We start from the raw sequence: 21,345 nt of genomic DNA on the forward strand, positions 1-21,345 counted from the left end.
GGCACTTGAGGAAGATGTACCGTAATGATTTGGTGCGTGCTGTTGCATGGATATAGTCTGAAAGGTCTGTGTTGAGTGGCCAGGTATTTATTCTGGAAATCTTCATTGGCACATTGTCTTATTTATTTTCAGGGTTGCTTTTTGGATCAATTTCCCAAGCATTTTTGCAGGTACTTTCTCTACATGTTTTGGCGTCTGAAGTTGTTTGAAAGAGCTTGATGAAGCTCCAAAGGCCAGACAGAGAATTGTTATACATGCTAATTAATCGAAGAGGAATGTGTACTTACATTTCATTCTTTCAGACTCTCCAGTTTGAGCATCCTTGCTGGTGTCAATATGCTACCTCTCTGTCAGGTGACCTGGCCTCTGGCCTAGACACCCATACCTGGAAACACAGTGGTGGTCACAAATTAGACTTTGCTAGGAAGCCGGTTAAAGACTTGTGAATTTATAGCAGTGCTTTGGCTGTGATCCTCCTTTCAAAGGCTGTCAATCCAGTGCTGGTCTTCAAGCAGTGAAACACTTGGTGTTTTAGGTTTCTTGTATGTATGGCAAAAACAGCCAATGTTCTGGCTTTCCACGCATTCTGGGAAGTATACGGTAGCACAGTATTGTGGATTTCTCTATAATGAGCAGTTTTTTAAAGATGTGTTGATGGAAGAACTACATATTATTAAAATGAAGTTAGTAGTTAACACCCAATTTTGAGAACAAAAGAAACAGGTATATATTTTTCTCAGATGAACAGTCCCTGTTCAAAACAAAAAAGTGGTCATGTAGCACTTTAAAGTCTAACAAAATAATTTATTAGGTGATGAACTTTTGTGGGGCAGACCCACTTCTTCAGATCTGGAATTAATCCATGCTCAAGGTGCTGAAGATCTAGCTTTCTTGCTTCTAGCTTCATTTGTGTCATTCCAGTTCATTGTGTGTTGGACCACTAAAAAGACACCTAACATATGGTGCTGAAGAGTGGCCACAAAGGTTTTTTTTTTCCCTTTGTTTGCATTTCTACTGAGAGTTGTTATATGCCTGTTGGACAGTGGTGTTACTCATTTATTTCCAATTTTTCGTTTCTCCAGCAGTAAGATTTAAAAGGAAATCAGTGCCATTATACAGAATGAGCTCACCACCCAGAACACAAAGGTCTGTGCCTACAAGTATGTATTGTTCATCTTCAATGTCTGCATTTCTCAAGTCAACCCAGAGACAGTACCCCTCAAGCACGAATGGAAACGTAGAAAGCTAAGGTACTGTAAAATACAGCAAATAGTCAGTACAACCCAGCTCTCAGTTATAGTCACTCCAAACTGAGTATAGTGGGCAGTCTGGACAAATATGTCCACTTCTCCCTACAGACTCCATCCCCCCCTCATATACTGATGAAGAATGGATCCCATAAGCAAGATATGAAGCATGTTACACATATTGCCAAGTATTTTTGTCATCTTAGCCATCACCGAACAGTCACTAAAATTCTTGGAGTAGCTTAAAAGGAGAGGCAGAAGCCCTTCTTTGGTATTTTTAAATGGCCCAGGTACAGCATAAGGCATCTCTGTAGTAAAATCTTTCATTTTACACCACCTCTTATGTCTTCAACAAATCATTTTTTTTTCTTTTTCAGGAATTGCTAACGAGTATTTTGAACAAAGTCCCATCCACAGTTGATCTTATTCAGACAAAATTTGACAGTTTGTCTCCAAGGTAAGGATGCTGTAATCATTACAGGAAAACATTGATCTGTGGCTCAGTATCTTTCTTCTAATTCAATGTGCTGTATTTCTTTTCAGAGAACAACTCAGATCATTCTGTGCCTACTGCATAAGGGCTAAACTGAGTGTGCACCTCAGCCAAGTAAGTCCACGTCTTTTTCTGCAAGGCTCCATTTGAAGAATGTTCATTAAGCCCTGGGGGTATCTAAATTTCAGTCCTGTGTGTGTGTGTTTTACAGGTTGTCCTACCTCAACTCAGTCAAGCTATTAAGTCTGCACATGAAGCACCAAGTTTGGATGCATGCTAAACTGACATCAGAGGGACTTTGTGCAAGCATGTAAAGAGTGACCAAACCAGCCTTCTGAATAGGGAAGTCTGCAGCTTGTCTTCTGGTGACCACCTTGAAGAAAGTGCTTTCTGTGGCCATAGCAAAGAAAGGTTCAGACAGAGGCATGTAATATACAGTGCTCAATAAATAAATTTAAAAAAAAAATCTGTCTGTACTGTTTACCTTTTTTTGGGAGCACTTAATCAAACACCAAAAATGAAAGGAATGGGGTAAAAATATGTAGTTGCAGTACCATTTTTTTTCTGCTAAATAAAGGGTCTTCTATACAGCCCAGAGTTAGTCTGGGTTCTCTCTCTAATTATAACGGCTAATGTTTGCAAGGGAATATGGAAGGAGATTCTCTTGGGCTTAGACAGGCACTGCTGCTCAGACAGACAAGTGCTTAGTATCCCCTGCCAGGAATTTCCCAAGGCCTCAGTCTTTGCACAGCAAATACAGATAGTTCTAAACAGGAGTAGCTGAGCAAGCACTGTTGGTCAAAGACAATGACTCTTACCCCAGCATGATTATCTCTGTATATCGACATGATGCACAGAGACACGTGAGCTGGAGTAAGGGGATTGTTGTGCTGTCTGCAGCATCATAACTGCATTTCACTTGGCTACAACAAATTAACTATTTAACAAGTTGCTAATGTGGCTCATTCAGCTGCTCTGCCTCCCAGTGTGCTAATAAAACAAATGATTAGAGTGTGCTTCCTGCTTGACAGGAATTACTGTAATGTAAATAGGAAACTTTATGTGCTGTGCTACAAAATAAACAGAAGCCATAGGATGCTGGAGGGGCAGGGCAGTGTCATACTGCATGCTGGAGGGATGATTTAGGAGAACCGTGTATCTATCACCTAAATTCAATATGCAGCTCAACAGAATAATGTCTACAGTAACCTAGCAACAGGACCACATGCCCCTCCTTGGTGATAAGCATTCAGAAAGCCCTTTAACTTCCATCTGGTGTATTGCAAGGGAACTGCAGCATTTTAAATCACCTCTACGTTGCCATCTGGTGTCTTTTCATGGAATGGCAGGCAAATTCTCCAGTTCTGGTGGATCATTTCTCCTCCGGTTTGCAGTGCTTTCATCAGAGCTCCATTTGTATAGCATAGTAGGAAATGTATTGGTTTTACCTGTTACTAATATCACAAGTGTGGAGGGAGCTGCCAGTGGGTTTTCTTTTTTTTTTTTTTAATGGTAGTGTCTTTGAGGATTCCTGTATTTTTGAAATAATCACACTCGTCCTCATGGTGTGCTGGCCTCTTTCTGGCTCACAGCTACATCACAGAGGTTGCTACATCAGAATCTTGCGGGTGACCACAAGGATCTGAGTATGATTTTATTCTCATGTGAGCTTTGCAAATAACTGAAAAGCTTTCCTTGTGTTTTTGGCTTCTTTGTGCTGTGCAACAAAAGGTGTTTTCTTTGAGCATCTTGGATTTCATGCACGAGATGTTATCTCTGGGCATTATATGGCATAACTGCATTTGGTTTCTGTGAGGTTGAACCCAGACTGTGCTGTTGATTAATCTGCAATTACCTTTTACTTGAGCTGAGTTAGGTAGAAACATTCTTGGAATCTTCAGTTTAGTTTCAACATATTTTATAAAACCAGAAATATGTTATAAGCCTGGGTACAGTCTGCCACCGTATGCAGCAACTCTTCCTCATCTACACAGGAAGGTAGAAAAACAACCACCTTCTCATGATCTGCAATGTGTTTCAAACAAGAAAATTGCTATTGCAAAATAAAATGGTGCATAGTAAAATTATAGAAGCATCTTTTGGCCTAGTGCCTTACCCGAAGAAAATCTTTTGTTTTGAACTGTGAATATTTTTATTTGCTTCAGTTGATCAACATTATGGCACATTGACAAAATATGTCTTTCTAGGTGTCTGTTACAGTTCTCACTTACCATTAGCTTCTTTGATAGGTAACATAAGCAGCAATTCAGTTGTTTGTGAGTTTTGCTTTGGCGTTTCTCCCTAGCTGCAAAAAAAACCAAAAAAACCTGTTACTAAACTTGTGGCACTTTTTGGTTCATTGCTGGCTGAATTAGTCAAACTTTTACAGGATATAAAATCTTCTAATATATTGAGTGGCAGTATTTTGAATACATCAAAGCAGCATTACCTGCTGCAGTATAAAGCATTGGGTTCAGTGTCATGTGTCACATCTGGGGCATAATACATTGAATCTGTATTTTTTTTTTTAAAGATGCAAATGCCTACAATGCACTGCATTGATTTTGTCTGGAACTCAGCAGTACTTATATGTCATCTTTCTGTCTTTATAGGTCTACGAGGGCTAATCAATCTTGGGAACACATGTTTTATGAACTGTATTGTCCAGGCACTTACCCACACTCCACTACTGCGAGATTTCTTCCTCTCCGACAGGCACAAATGTGAAATGCAAAGCCCCAGCTCATGTCTGGTCTGTGAAATGTCTACACTTTTTCAGGAGGTAAGTGGTGTTCCCCATCACAGCAGCACCATGAAACTTTCCAAAACTCTTCCTATGCAGAGAGGGATCATGAAAAAATTCCATCCACATTTTCAGGTGGGAAAATACAGTGATAAAAGGGGAATGTGAATATATTGTCCCAGAATAGTTGAATCCAATCCTGTGGTCTGTATTCAGGCAAAGTGGTCATTGTAGTCATCAGGAGTTGTCTAAGTAAGGACCAAATATGAAACCTTGTCAGGGCTCTGTTAAAGCTGAGGGAGTGCATCTTATTCAGGATTGAGCAATGATTTTTGCTGGGGACCATTCCAAGAATTTGGTAAGTGATCAAGGGCTGAACTTTTCCATGATATTGATGGGTGCAGAAGGGAGCTCAGTATCCAGCCAGTGAAAGCTGCAAGATTGTGCTAGGGGTGGGGGCAGCATGTGAAGCCTTTCATACCCTTCCCCCTCCCCAGGCATGCAGTGTTACTCAGAGAAGCACATGGCCCCTGGAGCCAGCAACTTGTAGGGGTGAGGCAAGCAGAGAGCCTGGCCAAGGTGCTCCCATTGGACAGTGGGCTGAATTCAGCCCACAGGCCACTGAACTTATAAATAAGGTCCAGGCTTTAACTGAGGAATACGTAACAGGTTCTCGTGGTGAAGAGTGAGCAAAAACACAGTATGTTATTTATATATCCTAGAGCTGGAAGGGACCTTGAGATGTCATCGAGTGCAGTCCCTGCACTGACAGAAGAACCTAGCACCATCCCTGACAAATTTGTTTGTTTTTTATCTAACCTGCCCCAGACCCTTGAAAGGCCCCTTCAAGTATTGCATGCAGAACCCTGAGATTACCAGGCTAATGCTCTAACCATTGAGCTATTCTTCTCCCCCCCCCCCCCACATGTAGCCTTGTCATTTTAGGCACCAGGTTACCTTTGTTAGTACAAATACTGTAAGGATCTTAATTCTATGTATTCTTCCCTTTAAAAACATTTGCTGTCTTCTCCTATACCAAAACACACTAATTGCAGGAAGGTAATTGAAAGCAGCCGTCTTGGTACAGGATGTACATTGTGTTCATGCATAGGGGCCAACTCCACAGCTGTTCTGGGGTTCAAGAGCCCACTGAAAAAATTCTGGAGTGCTCAGCACTCACAAGGCCCAATTAATCTTTTGTGGACCCCACCCCAGCTTGACCTCTTACCTTTGAGAGCATGCCCCTGTCCGGCATTTTTCCCATGAGGCCCTTCTCACTGCTTGCCTGGGGGTGGGGGGAGAGTGGATGGAGACCCACTGACAAAGACAAACCTCAGCACCTCTTTGTATGGGATCTCTTTTTTCCCTTTGTTCAGTGAGATGCCTTCCTTTGCAGTATACTTTTCTGAAATTTCTACATCCTCTCTGTAGCCTTTGCTGCACGATAGGCATTGACAGATATTTCCTTTGTGAGTCACTGTATTGAAGTTACTTTTACAGTCTTATCTGACTCAAATAAAAGGCCTACATGTCATGATTGTTGGCAATTTTGATTTTATGTTTTAAGATGAACTTTCTTTGTCTGTCCTGTGCCTTCTCCCCCTTTGTGAGAGACCTGTCTTAAAGAAGAACTAAAGAAATGCTCAGGACTTACCTTGGTTGAAAACATAGTTTATGCTGTTACATGGTAGGCACATATTGACTCAGAAATAATGTCTGCATGCAGAGTTTTCATGGCAGTGCATAGCTGTCTAGGCACACTTAGCATCTCCTTTCTGCTATTCAGTACGTTTATTTCACCCATTTGCCGTTGTTGGCCAAAGATAACTCTCCTGGTTAAACTTCCTATACGTGGGTTTGTTACCTGTTTTCTACTGAGGAAGTTGGGTTAGAGGTGGAAGGGATGGGAAGAAAGAAAACTATGGCCATGTCTATGCTAGGAAAAGTAAGTTGATTACAGATATGCAGTTGTAGCTACAGTAGTTGCATAGCTAGAATCGATATCTCTGCAATCGACTTACTTGGCTGTCCTCGCTGAGGAAGGTCAATGGGAGAGTTTCTCCTATCAACCTCCCTTGCTCCTCGCAAGACACGAGGAGTACAGGTGTCAACTGCTGACACCTGACAGGTCGATTTCACGTGTTCCTGCGAGACATGTGAAATCGAACCCTGGAAGATGTTCCATGGCAGTGCAGACATAGCCGAAATGCCTGTAGGTAGAAGCTAGTAGATAATTTGCACTAGATGTGGTAAATGAGAATAGCAAGGGCAGGGGATACTACTCCACATTGGTACAGGTACTGTGTGGAGATATCTGTTTATGTAGACAATCAATGTGCAAATCCATTTGATTGTAAAAAGCCAAGTGTATAGATATTAATATAGGGGCAGGTAATAATTTTTGATGAGGGGATGCACCAGGAATTTGCTAAGTGGTCAAGGGATGCACTTGTCCATGATGTTAATGGAGAGGGTCGGGGGTCTGGGATAGAGTTTGGGTGCAGAAGGGAGCTCATGGTGGAGGTTTGGGGTGCAGGAAGGTGTGTATGGTTTGGAAGGGATTTGGGTGAAGATAGGGGTTGCAACCTGGGGCAAGGGATTGAGATGCAAGAGGAGGTGCAGGGTCTGGGAGGGGATATGAGTATGGGTGCAGGAGGATATTTTTGACCTGTAGTAGGGAGTGCAGAGTGTGTGTGGAGGGGGTTGTGACCTGGGACAGGGGTTCAGGAGGGTTTGCAGAGGTTTGGGTTGTGACCTAGGGCAAGAGGGGGTTATGGCCTGGATTAGGGATTGGTGTGCAGGGTCTGGGAGGGGGTATGGGTGCAGGAGAGGATTCTGTCGTGGTGGAAGGATGCAGGGCCTGGGAAAGTATTGTGACCTGGGGGCTGGGGTAGGAGGAGATCCGGGAGTTTGGGCTGTGACCTGAAGCAGGGGATTGGAGCACAGGGTCCAGGCAGGCATATGGGTGCAGCAGCAGGGGTGCAAAGGCTTAGGGTTGTGACCTGGGGTGGAAGGGCAGAAAGTTGCTGGGAAAGAGGAGGCGAGGTGCCTTGGGCAGGCTCCCTGCCTGTCTCACCCTTGCCCACTGCTCATATCTGCTGGCTGTTCAGGCTATGTGCTTCTCTGAGAGACACTGTGAGTCTGGACAGGGGGAGGAGCAGAGACTTTGCGCACTGCCCCAGCCCCCAGCACAATCTCACGGCTGCCACTGGCTGGTTTCCAGCCAGTGGTAGCTGTGTGATTGTGCTGGGGGTGGAGGCAGTGCATGACAATCCTCTCCTCCCGCTCCCCCCACCATCACAAGCCTCACAGGGGTGCTCAGAGCACATGGCCGGGGAGCTAGCAGCTTTGAGCAGCATTCAGGGGGCAGAGCAGGCAGGGCCTATCCAAGGTTCCTGTGGGCCATATTTTGCCCACCCCGACACAGAAATATAAAACAAAACTGTGTTGTTGGCTACCCAACTCCAGAATATTTTCTCTGTATCTGTGACTGCTAAAGCCCCTTTTTCCCCATGGGACTATTGTGAATTTCCACGCACCTGCATTTCTATCTAATATCTTACAGTTTCTCACTGAACTGCTTATTCCCAGTCCCCTCACTAAAAACACAAGAGCATTTATATAGAAAAGATCCTTCCTGTTGCATTTCCAGTGACCGGGGGGGCTAACTAATAGAGATTCACTGGTGTGGCTCGTACGAAGGAATTTTTTTTTATAATTTAATTATCAGAGAAATTGCAGTTCAAAGTCTGTCACTGGTTTTCAGTGTGATGTGTTTTTTCCTTGGCTTTCCCCCTGGGGTTAATTGATGTAGTTGTCTCAAGACATCTTATTCAATGTCAGATAATCAGGGCAAGGGTTAATTTTATCGCTCCTCCACCCTCCTTTCCTGAAGGCTTGATCTTACCCAAATGGAATGCCAGGGACTCTAGAGAGAGCATGCAAATAAATTCAACTTAGAAAGCTACACCTCCCACCCCACCCAAAAGTGAGGTCTGCAATCTAAAAATCAGAGTCAGTTTTGCCCATTGTGATCCTTAAATAAATGGTGTTCTGCTTTTCAGTTCAGGGTCACTTACATAGCTTGAACCTCACAGTTTGTCCATGACAAATGTCCACTGCATTTGCATGTTTGGAAGTGACAAATTCCTTCTGGTTGAAATAGATTGATGGTGATCAGTGAAGGTGTCAGCTGTTTTGTCGCTGTTTACATCAAGGGAATAAAAGTTCTTTTCCTGTAAGTTCACTAGACACAGCTTTGCAAATATTTCAATATCAAATCTCTGGTGTGTGTTTTTTCAAATGTATAATTGTATCTAACATTTTGGCTCATGCAGTTTACGTCTCGGTGAGATAATAATGCAATGGAACCTGCTGCATTGCATAGCAGGAAGAATAAAATGGGTTTGGGAATGGTCAGCATAGTTGAAATTGGATTTAAAAAATATATATAGAATCTGTTTGTTGTGCTAGCTGGCTTAATGAATTCAGCTGCTAGCTTTTCACTTAGATGCTTGTGTTTACTTTTGGTTCACCAATAAAAATAAGTTCAATGATGGTCTAATCCCGTGGCATCCAATACGCTTTCCGTTCGCCACGTGTGGTGAACTAGACAGCATGGTGTGCCGAAGCAGCTCATGAGAGCCACATGCGTGGAGTCCCCTCCACCCGCTCTAAGTATGCACCCCACCATCGGGTGGGACAAGCATGTTGCGGCAGCAGCAGCAGCAGCAGCAGAGGCAGCTCCTTCTGCAGCTCCGGCGGCCTCAAACAGCTCTCAGCTGCGGCTCCAATGAGTCGCTGGCAATTTGCATGGGGGTGAGGGTGCCTGGTTGGAGTTGGGTGCACAGGGGGCTGTGGCAATCATTACATTCTTTTGGACACCCCGGTCTAGTCCCTTGGGATATTTATTCACTTTACAGAATGACCTCACAATGTGGCATGATTAGCAGGGAGTCTCTCTCCATCTCCTATGTGACTGGAATAGTGGGAACACCTGGGGTTACTGCAGGTTGTGGAGCATGTACTCACACAATATAAAGAACAAAGCCCTTCTTTTTCCTGTCATTACCCACCACTGAGAGTCTGCCAAAGAATCCAGTACAACTAGGGCAGGAGAGTTTAGAAATAGACACACACAGGAAAAAAGGAAGCAAGAGAAGATTTATCACTTTCATGTCTAAGCTTTTGGGCTGTGTAGAAATGGTTTGTGCAGAAAATAAAAGTAAATATATTCTGGCTGAAACATACACAAAGGGAAGAAAAAGCACCTGAAGGCCCTTACGGCAAACGAGAGACTGAGGCCTCACTGGGCACGTACAGTGGTGTTCTCTATTTAAGAGTCTAGGCAGGAATTTTTATAAAGTCAAGAGTTAAAGAAAAGTAGAAAGAAGAAATTGTGGCAATTAATACCACATGCTCAGCAAAGCATCTGTGTAGATTTATACAATAGAAATGCCTCACAATCCTTTGGTATCCTTAAAGCTCCATACACAGTGAAGTTCCATAGAACTTGTGCCCATGCAGTATACCATAATAAAGCATTGCTGCTGAAATCAATATGGAATCATAGAAACCTAGAGCTGGAAGGGACGTCAAGAGGTCATTGAGTCCAGCCCCCTGCCTTAAGCAGGATCAACCCCAACTAAATCGTCCCAGCCAGGACTTTGTCAAGCAGGGACTTAAGTCTCCAGGGATGGACATTCCACCACCTTTCTAGGTAACGCATTCCAGCGCTTCACCACCCTCCTTGTGAAATAGTTTTTCCTAATATCCAACCTATATCCAACCTACACCTCTCTGTAACTTCAGACCATTGTTCCTTGTTCTGCCACCCGTCACTACTGAGAACAGCCTCTCTCCATCCTCTTCAGAGCCCCTTTCAGGAAGTTGAAGGCTGTCACGTCACACCTCACTCTTCTCTTCTGCAAATTAAATAAGCCCAGATCCCTCAGCCTCTCCTCATAGGTCATGTGCTCTAGCCTCCTAATCATTCTCATTGCCCTCCACTGAACCCACTACAGTGCAACCACATCCTTTCTATACTGGGAAGGGGAAAGAGGGCAGAATTGGAAGCAATACTCCAGATGAGGCCTCACCAGTGCTGAATAGAGGGGAATATCTTCTCTAGGTCTGGAAATGCTTCTCCTAATTCACTCCAATATGCCATTAGCCTTCTTGGCTACAAGGGCTCCCCGTTGACTGATATCCATCCTCTCATCCACTATAATCCCCAGGTCCTTTTCTGCTGTAGTGCTTCTTAACCAGTCCGTCCCAGCCTGTAACAATGCTTGGCCTTCTTCCATCCCAAGTGCCGGACTCTGCATTTGTCCTTGTTGAACCTCATCAGATTTCTTTTGGCCCAATCCTCCAATTTGTCTACATCACTCTGGACCCTATCCCTACCCTCCAATGTATCTACCTCTCTCCCTAGCTTAGAGTCAGCCACAGATCTACTGAGGGTGCAATCCATCCCCTCATCCAGGTCATTAATAAAGATTTTGAACAATACTGGCCCTAGAATCAGTCCTTGGGACACTCCACTTTGAAACCAACCGCCAGCCAGCCAGAGATTGAGCCATTGATTGCTTCCTGTTGGGCCTGACCATCTAGCTTGCGTTCTATCCATCTTAGTCTATGTATCTGATCCATACTTCCTTAATTTACGGGCAAGAATGTTGTGGGAGACTGTATGAAAAGCTTTGATAAAGTCAAGGTATATCACATCCTTATAGACTATATATCCATGATTGTGTAATTGAGATCTCCCAAGTTTTTCATGAAACATTACTCATTGTCGGGGGACCTGGGATTGATGTTTTTATTAGAAGCCAAAACACATCCTTCCCCTACCCTCCATTGTAGACTCCTTGTCTATTTAGCCTTAAGTTGAAAACTGATTCATACACTGAACTTTTAATTTTTCCAGTTGGAATGTAGTCCAAAACAGAAACTAGACCAATTAAAAACTCTTACTTGCAGGGAGAATGTTAATTTGCCAAAGCGCTTCTGTTTATTCTCATAGCTTGGGCACCTCCATACATCCATTTCTGGTGGGAGTAGAGCATCTCTGTAGTGGTGTAGCCTTTTGGGTCTGCCTGTTCTGTCTCTGTCCGATCAGGTGAGGTTGCTATATATTGCGGCTGAGTGCTAATTTGCGTAAAACATGAATGGTGGAGTGTAGAAGTCAGGTATCTCGGAGACTGCAAAGAGTTCTCCATTAAAACTAGGGAAGAGGAAAAATGAGCAATTTTTTGATGATTTCTGGAAAAGACTGAGAATCTTTTAGGCCATTTTATACATCCCAAAGGCCGTGTCTGCACTAGCCCCAAACTTTGAAATGGCCACGCAAATGGCCATTTCGAAGTTTACTAATGAAGCGCTGAAATGCATATTCAGTGCTTCATTGGCATGTGGGCGGCCGCAGCACTTCAAAATTGATGCTCCTCGCTGCCACGCAGCTCTTCCCAACAGGGCTCCTTTTCAAAAGGACCACGCCTACTTCGAAGTCCCTTTATTCCCATGGCTTCCCACTAATACTTACTGACAAAAGTGTTTTTTTGTTTTTTGTTTTTAATGTGCATAGTAAAATTTTTTTTGTAGTGCTCAGGTGTAAGCACACAAATTTATATTCCAATGAGCTCACAACTATTTCAATTTCTCAACCTGTATAGGGACACAGTAGTTTGTGTAGGTGGGGAAAGATTCAGTTAGCACGGGGATAACATTTTACCACATGCATCTACCTTTTTGGTAAGCACGCTATAAAATTAGAAGAAATATATATTCAGTTAGAAGATTCAGTTAGTCTGATTCTTCTAAGATCTATATTGACATTGTTTGATTGGTTTCTGTTTCAGAAATAGAATTGCACTTACGTTGGTACTTGTTAAGCACAGGTGCTGGAACTAGGTGTGTGGAACTGCTGTTGCACCCGTGCCTTGAATTGGTTTCTATTTTATACAGGGGATTTACAGTTTGGGTTGTATGGCTTCCAGCATCCCTGTCTTAGGTAGGAAGAATTAATTAAGTAAAAGGCGTAGGGACTTTTACTAAATATAGTATGAGTGAAGCTTTTGTACTGTATATTTAACAGTACTATGATTGAGTGCCTTCCCAGTTTCCATATGGTAATAGCCAATAATATGATAGTTTTTTAGATTCCTTTCATCCTAATGAAGCACTAAGGAATGTGAAATCTGCTGGCAGGTCTGGTGTCTGCATTGGAGTAATTATGGAGAGTGCTCTTGGTTAAAATGACCAGACAGCTCGCAGACTAATTGCAAAGAGTGACAGGACGGAGGAGTTTTATTGCTGCAGTTTCCTGAATTAAGTTGAACAGTAGCTGCATCAGCAGATTTCAATTACCACTCCAGTGCTCCAGTCTCCTGGTGACATTCTTGTTGGCATCAGAGTTACCTATTGATCCTTTTATTTATAGAAGGCCTTTTTGCATTGTTGGACTGCAGTGGTATGTTTTCTTGTTGAGAAAGTAGGGGGCTTACAGAAAAAAAGAACTTTATTTGCAGAGAAATTTGACAAAAGCTTGCAGAACTTTATACAGAAATGAGGGCTAGTGGGGAAAAATAATCTTTATTACATTTCACCTACAGCTAATCCCAAAAGTGACTATATTTCCTCTAGCCAGCTTTGCAGCACAGTTTTTGCCATTTTACTGGTAGGGACTGTACCTCTCTAGTCCAGCACCCTCAGGACCTGACCAGTGCCAAATGAGAGAATTTGCCAAATCATGGGAGGTCGGTACTGTCTAGCAGCAATACCAGCACTTCTGCTGCTTACCTGGCTCTTACAAGACAGTTAGGGATAAATTACAGCTAAATAACCACTGAGTGCTGGGAGCCAGGACTGATGGTGGTAAACAAATTTTATGGGACCATGGGGAACATGGCCACACCCATGATAAATTGTCCACCAGCTAACTAAAATCATGCCTGATAACAGATGTTGCCAGATGAGAGAGTTCCAGATTAGAGATCTTCAACCTATATGAGAGAGCTCAAAAAGAAAGGACTAGGAGAAACCTAGAACTGAAAAACTTGTCTCCCCATTTTAGTGGAATAAACAATATCGCCCCCCCCCCCTTTTTTTTTTTTTTTTTTTGTGATGGAAGAATTTTGTTGGAAAATATTCCTCAAACATAAACGGTAGTGTCACTTACAAGGTCTTATCAACCGTATGGCCTTGCAGGGCACCCTTAATCGAGAATGTTTTACAAAGGGCACGAGAGGTCTAATGATAAATTTTTAACTTCTTTGGAATAAAGTGTCACTTCAGCTAGTAAATTTGGAATTGAACTTCTATTTTTACAGGAGGAACTCTTGGCACTGAGCTTATCTGTGTGGGGAAATTTACCAGAAAACCTATATCACTATATCAGTAGCAGTATAGTCATACTGGTGTAATTTCCCATATGTACACTCTTACTCTGGAATAAAAATGCCCCTTCTCTGGTTTATCTTACATTGCTTTGACAACAAAGCATGCTATACTGGTCAGAGGGTTCCAGTAAATTTCCCCATATATACATGTCTGTAGTGTTGCAGTGGCTGCTAGTCAACAGCAATTGATATCTAGGGGATAGTTAATAGTAAACATTGGTATTTTTCCCTCCCAAGGGAATCTACTGTTATGGTTTTTCCTAATTCTAACTCAGTGTATAATCTACAAATATGTCTGTTTGACCCCTTACATGTGTGGTATGTCTTCAATTTAGAGCAAATACGTTTTTAGAGGTTCTGTAGTGCTATCAGCAGGTATGAGTACAGTACTGTTTATTTCTGTTCTCAGTATAACACAGAAGCCTCATTACAAAAACAGAAAATTTCAAGAATTTAGCATGTTTGGTGTATTCTCTTCTCAAGCCACTTCCTTGGAGGATCTGTTTAAAAAAAACAAAAAACCCTGAACATTTCAGGGTAAAATTGTGAAAACTAAACAGCTTTGTTCAACTTCATTGCCTAATTCCAGTCACTAACTTCTTTTATGGCTAGATGCAGAGAGAGTGTGAACCATGTTAACAATCATGTCCTTTTCTTTGCTTTGAGCAGTTTTACTCTGGGCACCGATCTCCTCACATTCCATATAGGTTATTGCACCTGGTATGGACGCATGCACGGCATTTAGCAGGGTACGAGCAACAAGATGCACACGAGTTCCTCATTGCTGCGTTAGATGTGCTACACAGACACTGCAAAGGTAAGGCTTGTATTAACGCCTCACTCCAGGGGGGATAGTGAATTAAAAGGTAGAGCTCTCTCTTTCAGTGGGTAAACAGTCTTCCAGCACAGTATTTTCTTTATTTTGCAAGTTCCTTTTTAAATTTGTTCTTTACTCTCTTGTACATCTATCAAACAGACTTCTCCTCCTGCCAGAATACCCACATATAAAGAGAGAGAGTTGCTTTGAGTCACGAACTTGCCCTTTTCTTATTGGTTGTGTGAGTCAGTATCTTGTAATTTAAATTGCTGTCCAAATTCTATTTATACTTGAGGTATTTTAAACGCTTATTTAGTTCATCAGTAAGCTACTGACTAAAACTGCAAGAGGAGGCCAACTAAGTGTCCAAGACTGTTTTGCTTAAGTATTAAATACCATGTTTGTGATACATAACATCTTAATAATACCATGAATGAAAGACCAAACAAACCTTTACCTCAGAATGAATTCAGTCTTGATACCTTGTCTCTCAACCTTAATAAAGTAATAAAGAAGCCAATTTTATTTACAGTAGAAATGTTCATTAGCACTTTTAAAAAGATAAATTAACAAGATTTTAAGAGAAGTTTAAGTTTGTAAAATTTGTGAATTGTAGAAAATATACTTATATGTAACCTTGTATGTCTAACTCTGTTAGCTAAAGTTATTTGATGAGTATAGAAGAAGTTGATACTCCATACTTACAAATTTGTCTGGTCACTCATTGGCCGTTTCTACACAGGCCACTTCCTTCGGAAGTGGCATGTTAATACACGGAGCGAAAGATGCTAATGAGTCATGGATGCAAATTCCTCGTACCTCATTAGCATAACATCACATGATTTGGAGTCCAGAAGATCGTTCTTCCGGATTTCAAAATGCCGTGTAGAAGTGCGGCCCCAGGGGGGCTTCCGGAAGGTGGTGGTTCTTCTGGAGGCCCCTTCTTCATGAAAATTTTTGGGAAGAAGGGGCTTCCGGAAGAAGGACTTCCTTCCAGAAGTACCTGCCCCCGGGGCCGTGCTTCTACACAGCATTTTGGAGTCCAGAAGAACAGTTTTCCAGACTCCAAATCATGTGACGTTATGCTAATGAGATGCAGGGAATTTGCATCCATGCCTCACTAGCATCTTTCGCTCTGTGTATTAGCATGCCACTTCCGAAGGACGTGGCCTGTGTAGAAACAGCCCTTCTGTTTAGAAACATGAGGTGTTAACTGGACTTAAAACAACATGCTGCTACTTGAAATGCTAGATGCCCTTATTTTTGAAGCTGTAGAGCACTGTAGATATCCACAGTGCTTACACACAACACCTAGAGTGAGTTTTGAGGTTTACAAAAAAAGGACTATCAAAGGGAAGAATCCCACAGCTTTCCCTGAAACATTTTGATATCTGGCTTTTATCTTTGAAATATCCTTGCACATTATGGAATGCAAGTTTGAATATGCTGGACGATGACAGTGAATGTATCTGTTCAGATTCATAATAGACAAGGTCTCTTCCCAAAGAGAAGTACGAACGCTCCCTGAGTTACATATATCCCACTTAAGAACATCCACACATACCAACAAAAGCTCACCTGCAGCCTCCAGCCTTAGGATTTATGGGGCCCTATGCAATACTATTAAATGGATTCACCCCTCCCTCCAATGCCCAAAGGTATCCAGGGGCTGAGGGGCTGTGATTTTTATAATCTTAAGAAACACTAATGAAATATTTTTAAAGCAGTTTTTAAACTAAGGGCCTGTAGACTAATGCAGTAAATTCAGAAACTGACTGTATATACCTGGGGTTTAAAATGCCTGTAAAATGGCTTCATTACGCCTTGAATGGCTCTTTCACAGGTTCAGTGTTCTGCTAATAGCTCGGGCAGGATTTTTCACTTTCAAGTTAACTAGATCTTCTCCAGATGAACCAGAGCCATGCATCATGGACAGGAAGAGGCAGGTGGGTGGACATTTAAGACCCAGTAGTGCCCCAAATTTTCAGATGCCCTTAAGAGCTGCATATTCTCCATATGGGTAAGGATGACCCTGACCTTAGAGGGGATAGGCAAGAGGCACAGATGGTGGCAAGCAGCACAAGCACTGGCCAGAGGTCTCTGGAGGAGTAGGGGCTGACCGCGTAGTCAGTGGCTAGAGAGGCATGGCACTTTGAAGGAGGAACTGCCAGTTCTCTCCAGCTGCATGGTCTTCTCTGCTCCTCTGGAATCCTTCATCTTGCAAGGTTCACCACCTCATGCTAAGCAGTTCTGGGTGCAGCTCACAGAGAGGTGTGTGGTTGGCCAGGGACTGGTCTTAGGAGCCAGCACATAGCTTATGGGGGCAGGGAGGGGATGTCCAGAAGTCCCCCTTCACAATCTCCATCTGTTTCCTCCTCTTCCTCTAATTAAACCTGTCTTTTCTCTAGCACCAGCATTTAAGGTTAAATTTGAAAAAAACAAAACCAAAACCCTATTTCTACTATTTTTCTTTGCAGGTATACAGTATTTCAGCTATATTATGTGTTAAACAGGCTTTTGTTGGGCTCACCTGGGAATCAAACCATTATTTATAATACTTCTATGGGAAAATGTGTTCCAAGTTCCAAACAACCAACTTAAATGAACTTTTGGAACAAAACCCTTGCATAATTTGGAGACTTTCTGTTCTTCTGAAGAGCTGGGGGGTGCTGGATCACAAGTAACACGTTCTTTCATAAATCTGGATATCTCTCATTTGGCAGAAATTTATAGAAATTCAGTAAGCTTCATGCAACTACCAATGACCATTGTAGGTAATAGATTCTATCTGGATTTTAGCCTCTCATTTTCTACTGAGGCTGATAAAGCAGTCAGCGGACTTGAAAGTCTGAATCGTGACACACCATCTATCAACTACAAGACCCTTTTATGTTTCTTGGGCGTTTATTGAAAAACCTAATTAAGAATGGTGGATTTCTCCCTGCAATTGTAATGCGAGAGCTTGCAGGTGTAAGCAAAGATCCCTATGTGCTTTTGAAATTTAGTATTAAAAGGAATCTGAAAATACTGAGTCAAGTAGTAGCTTTCAGTAACATACTTATTCTAAGGCCATGAAGGAGCCTGCCAGACTGCTGATGTAAGTCAGAAAAACTCTGAAGCTGGTTTAATTTGTTTTGTTTCCCATAGTCACCTAATGTCCAGGGAAACAGAGAACCAGTGTACACCAGTGCTCTCCAGCTGTTCCCCAGATCCATCCCCCATACTGGGGAGCAGGGCTAGTATAGAGTCTTTATGACAGGCCCACATTGGACAGGAAGGACCTTTAAGCAGGAGTATTTTCAGGGATCTGTTCCCCCCCTTCCCCCAGCTCCTTTCTGCCGCTGAAATAGCATACAAGTGCCTTAAGGTAACTGAAAATCAGGCCCACCTGAAAAACAGCCATTCCTGGTACATGATTCCTTTCCCATGGGCCAATCCAAAAAGCCATGTTGACCTGTTGGATAGGGAGCTAGATTGAGCTCTCTCCATCTGAAAGGATGGCTTAACAAGAGAGAGCCTTTGGGAAGACAAAAGTGGAGATGTTTTTTATTACTACTCTTCCCTTCCTCCTCTTCAAAATCTATACTACTCTAGCTTTGAAGATAGTCTAGTAGCATCATGGTAGCACTGACCATACCTGATGTTTCACTGGCGTATGGCTGACTTCTTATTTGGGCTCTTAAACATTTTCAGCCAGCTCATGGGGTTAAAAGTGGTAATGTGCTTTGTATCTGCATGCTTGCTGCACTCTCCTTTACTAGGCAGGGTAATGTCAATGTATTATTATAGCGTCGTCTTGCTGGGCACTTGCTAGTGAGGGCAACCTCCACCAATTTTCTTACTGAGCAGACTTTTTTTTTTCTTCATTGGATCTTAACAGAACCAAGTGGATTTAAAGCTCAGGCTGCCTTTGGGCAGAAAGACCTTTTTCTGTGGTACTTCATTTGACTGAGAACTAAACTGAACATTAGTCAGTCCATTGACATGTATCTTAAGACCACACATTTCAGACTTTATCCTCTGAAGAACCATGTATGACAAATTAATTTGCAGGCTTTGAAGACTTGGACTGAAGATGGTACAGGAAATGTGTAGAGCAGTTACTTGACCTTTTATTGTATGTTTTATACAGTTATGTGGTAGACCCCATGGAAAGGCATTGTTTGTCACTTTTCATCCCAGTATTTGTTGTGGTGGTCTTAAGGATTTGCAAATCTCTAAATTTTTATTAAAGCAAAGTAAAAATGTATTACGCTGCCTTGCCTGAAAATTGTAAAATTAGCTTTTAGGTCACATCAATCTAATCTAATTTACCCCCTTCTCTGAAAAAAATCCACCTAAGAGCACCCATTTTACAAGTTCCCCTGAAAAAATGGAGTTGACATCAAACCACTTTTTATTTTCACCCGGTATGTATCCCACAAATGGCGTAGCAGACCTCAGAGAAACGAAGTAGGTACAAATTATCCTTTCTTCTTTCGGTCTTAGCTGCACTTGAAAAGTTAATTCAGATTAAGGTGGGGTGTGAATTTGAAACACAGCAGAGTTAGTCTGAAATGAAATTAAATCCACGTGTGGATACTCTGATCCCAGGATAAGTGTCTCCACACATGGAGTTAGACTGGAATAGTTCCATGTGTAGATCAGTCCTGATGTGAAAGACTGCAGTTAAAGGTTGAAATTCAGGCCTGTGGAGGTGCCTGTTAAAGAAGAAAGCCCCGACTGACAGACTTTCTTGTGCTGCTCAGTTGGGTGTGTCATGCGCAAACAGGTAGTTGCAGATGCATGCCCATGTCACTACAAAGGAAAATATGCTGAGCTGTGTGTGGGATGGCATACAACAAACTTAGCAGACTGAACTACGAATGAAAGCTGGTGATCTATGACAGTAGTTGCCTTTCAGAATGTGGTAGAATACTGCATATAAAAATAAATTCAAAAGCCATTACTGTTCATTGTCCAAACTGTAAGTCTGACGTTGAGGCTAATGTTATACATAGTTTCTTCAGATTAAGGGGAAAATATCAGTGACCTACCACTTACAAGGTTTGCCACATAGCTGTGAAGTTTGGATTCTCTTTTAGTGACATACAGCAAATCCAGAAGGTTTGGGGATTGAGGATGTGCCCATTGTACTGTAATGTCACACATTTAGCCCGACTGTCTAGTTCTTATAGGTAAGGGATGGACATTTGCAACTTTGAGTTAGTGAAATTCTAGTCTTCTAAGTTTCTTATAAATGTTCATTACGCACCGCCATCTTGTGAGAATGTAGCTTTTCAACAGAAGTATGGAACACGCATGTGTTCATTGCATGTCTCACCAAGGTTCAGATGTTGGAATTAATTACTGTTGTGTCCCTTTTTTGTGAAAAATAAAGAAAACTAAGGTTGTGAGACAAAGCATCTTGATAGCTTTAAAGGAATGTTCGACACTGGAAAATGTAACCTGCAAATGCTACTGTAATGCTTGCTGATAATTATTTTATGGTTTTTCTATTACTTTATAAAGTATGCATATAAAGGAGCATCTCATACACTTAGGGGAAGTACTTTTTGTGAACTATGACCATCTTTCAGTAATCCAAATTAAAGAAATGCTTACACTATTAGAGGGATCATAGAATATTTACATTTAATCTAAATCCAAACTGTTTACCATTGGGGAGGACACAATTTATGATTTAATCAGCACAATTTGTATGTGCATATATTCAAGCAATCCTGGAGTTTTTTTAAATACAGTAAACCTCTTATCTACTTTGAGTGATTTGTTTTATGAGAGAGTGCTGTTTACCTGGTGTGATTAGGTATGGCTATCGTACAAACCTGTGAAACAGAATTTACTATACGATAGGGTAAATATGTTGACTACGGCCTTAACTGTAACAGCACAATCAGTTGCAGCTGCTAGTAAGTATAAGAGAGAGAGAGAAATGCAAGGAGGTGACAGTATTATTCTTTTCCTTCTTTCCAAACAGATGTCTTGGGAAATAATGTGTGGGTAATGCCCTTCTGTGTAGCTGTGAACAAGCTTGCAGAATATTCTTTTGAGACCCCCTCATCACCGAGCCTAATTGACTTGTGTAATTGAAAAGGGAGTATTCTTATTCTCCCTTGGGCAGAAGTGGTTGACTATTAAAATATGCAGCAGGGACATTACCAGAGGGCCAATGAAAATGGGCAGAGCCTCTCTCTCTGCTTCTCCCTACTCCAAAAAAAGAAAAGGGGAGAAAATCAATTTCAGATGGTGGATTATAGTGACATAACTATCTCCTATAGTGTATTTAAGGGAGAATTGTAATGCAGATTTAAAAACAAAGATAAAATATCTTGAATCGTTGTTAAAATCCATGTGCAATCTTACAAATTAAAAATGGCCTCCAGAGGTAGCCGTGTTAGTCTGGACTCCAACAAAACAAAGCAGCAGGAATGTAGCACTTTAAAGACTAACAAAATGATTTATTTGGTGATGAGCTTTCGTGGGACTGACCCACTTCATCAAATTGATCTCATTTCCGATACAGACTGACATTCATAAGTACGCAAGTCCAAAAAAAAACCGCAATAAAAACTGACAAATCAGGTACATAGGACTGATGGAGGGGGCAGAAGAGTGGGGGGTGTTAAGTGTCCTGCCTGAGATAA

General features: G+C 42.0%; 1 protein-coding gene and 1 long non-coding RNA gene across 4 annotated transcripts in view; both read left to right on the plus strand.

The window, feature by feature from the left end:
• The window catches only part of USP22 (ubiquitin specific peptidase 22), a 178,958-nt gene that overhangs the window by 138,736 nt on the left and 18,877 nt on the right, over positions 1 to 21,345 (plus strand). For all 3 annotated transcript variants that reach the window (XR_012647743.1, XM_075010791.1, XM_075010792.1), the window contains 2 exons: positions 4,353 to 4,522; positions 14,551 to 14,698. Coding sequence is in view for 2 of the 3 variants with exons in the window: in XM_075010791.1 (XP_074866892.1) it covers positions 4,353 to 4,522; positions 14,551 to 14,698 (318 nt within the window). In the remaining variant the exon portion in view is untranslated. The remainder of the gene's footprint in view (positions 1 to 4,352; positions 4,523 to 14,550; positions 14,699 to 21,345) is intronic.
• On the plus strand, positions 1,466 to 2,195 carry LOC142021684 (uncharacterized). The gene is made up of 3 exons (XR_012647744.1): positions 1,466 to 1,704; positions 1,791 to 1,854; positions 1,952 to 2,195. It is a non-coding gene; the product is annotated as an uncharacterized LOC142021684 (long non-coding RNA).

The sequence above is a fragment of the Carettochelys insculpta genome, chromosome 16 (genome assembly GCF_033958435.1).
Source record: "Carettochelys insculpta isolate YL-2023 chromosome 16, ASM3395843v1, whole genome shotgun sequence".
Lineage (NCBI taxonomy): Eukaryota > Metazoa > Chordata > Testudines > Carettochelyidae > Carettochelys > Carettochelys insculpta.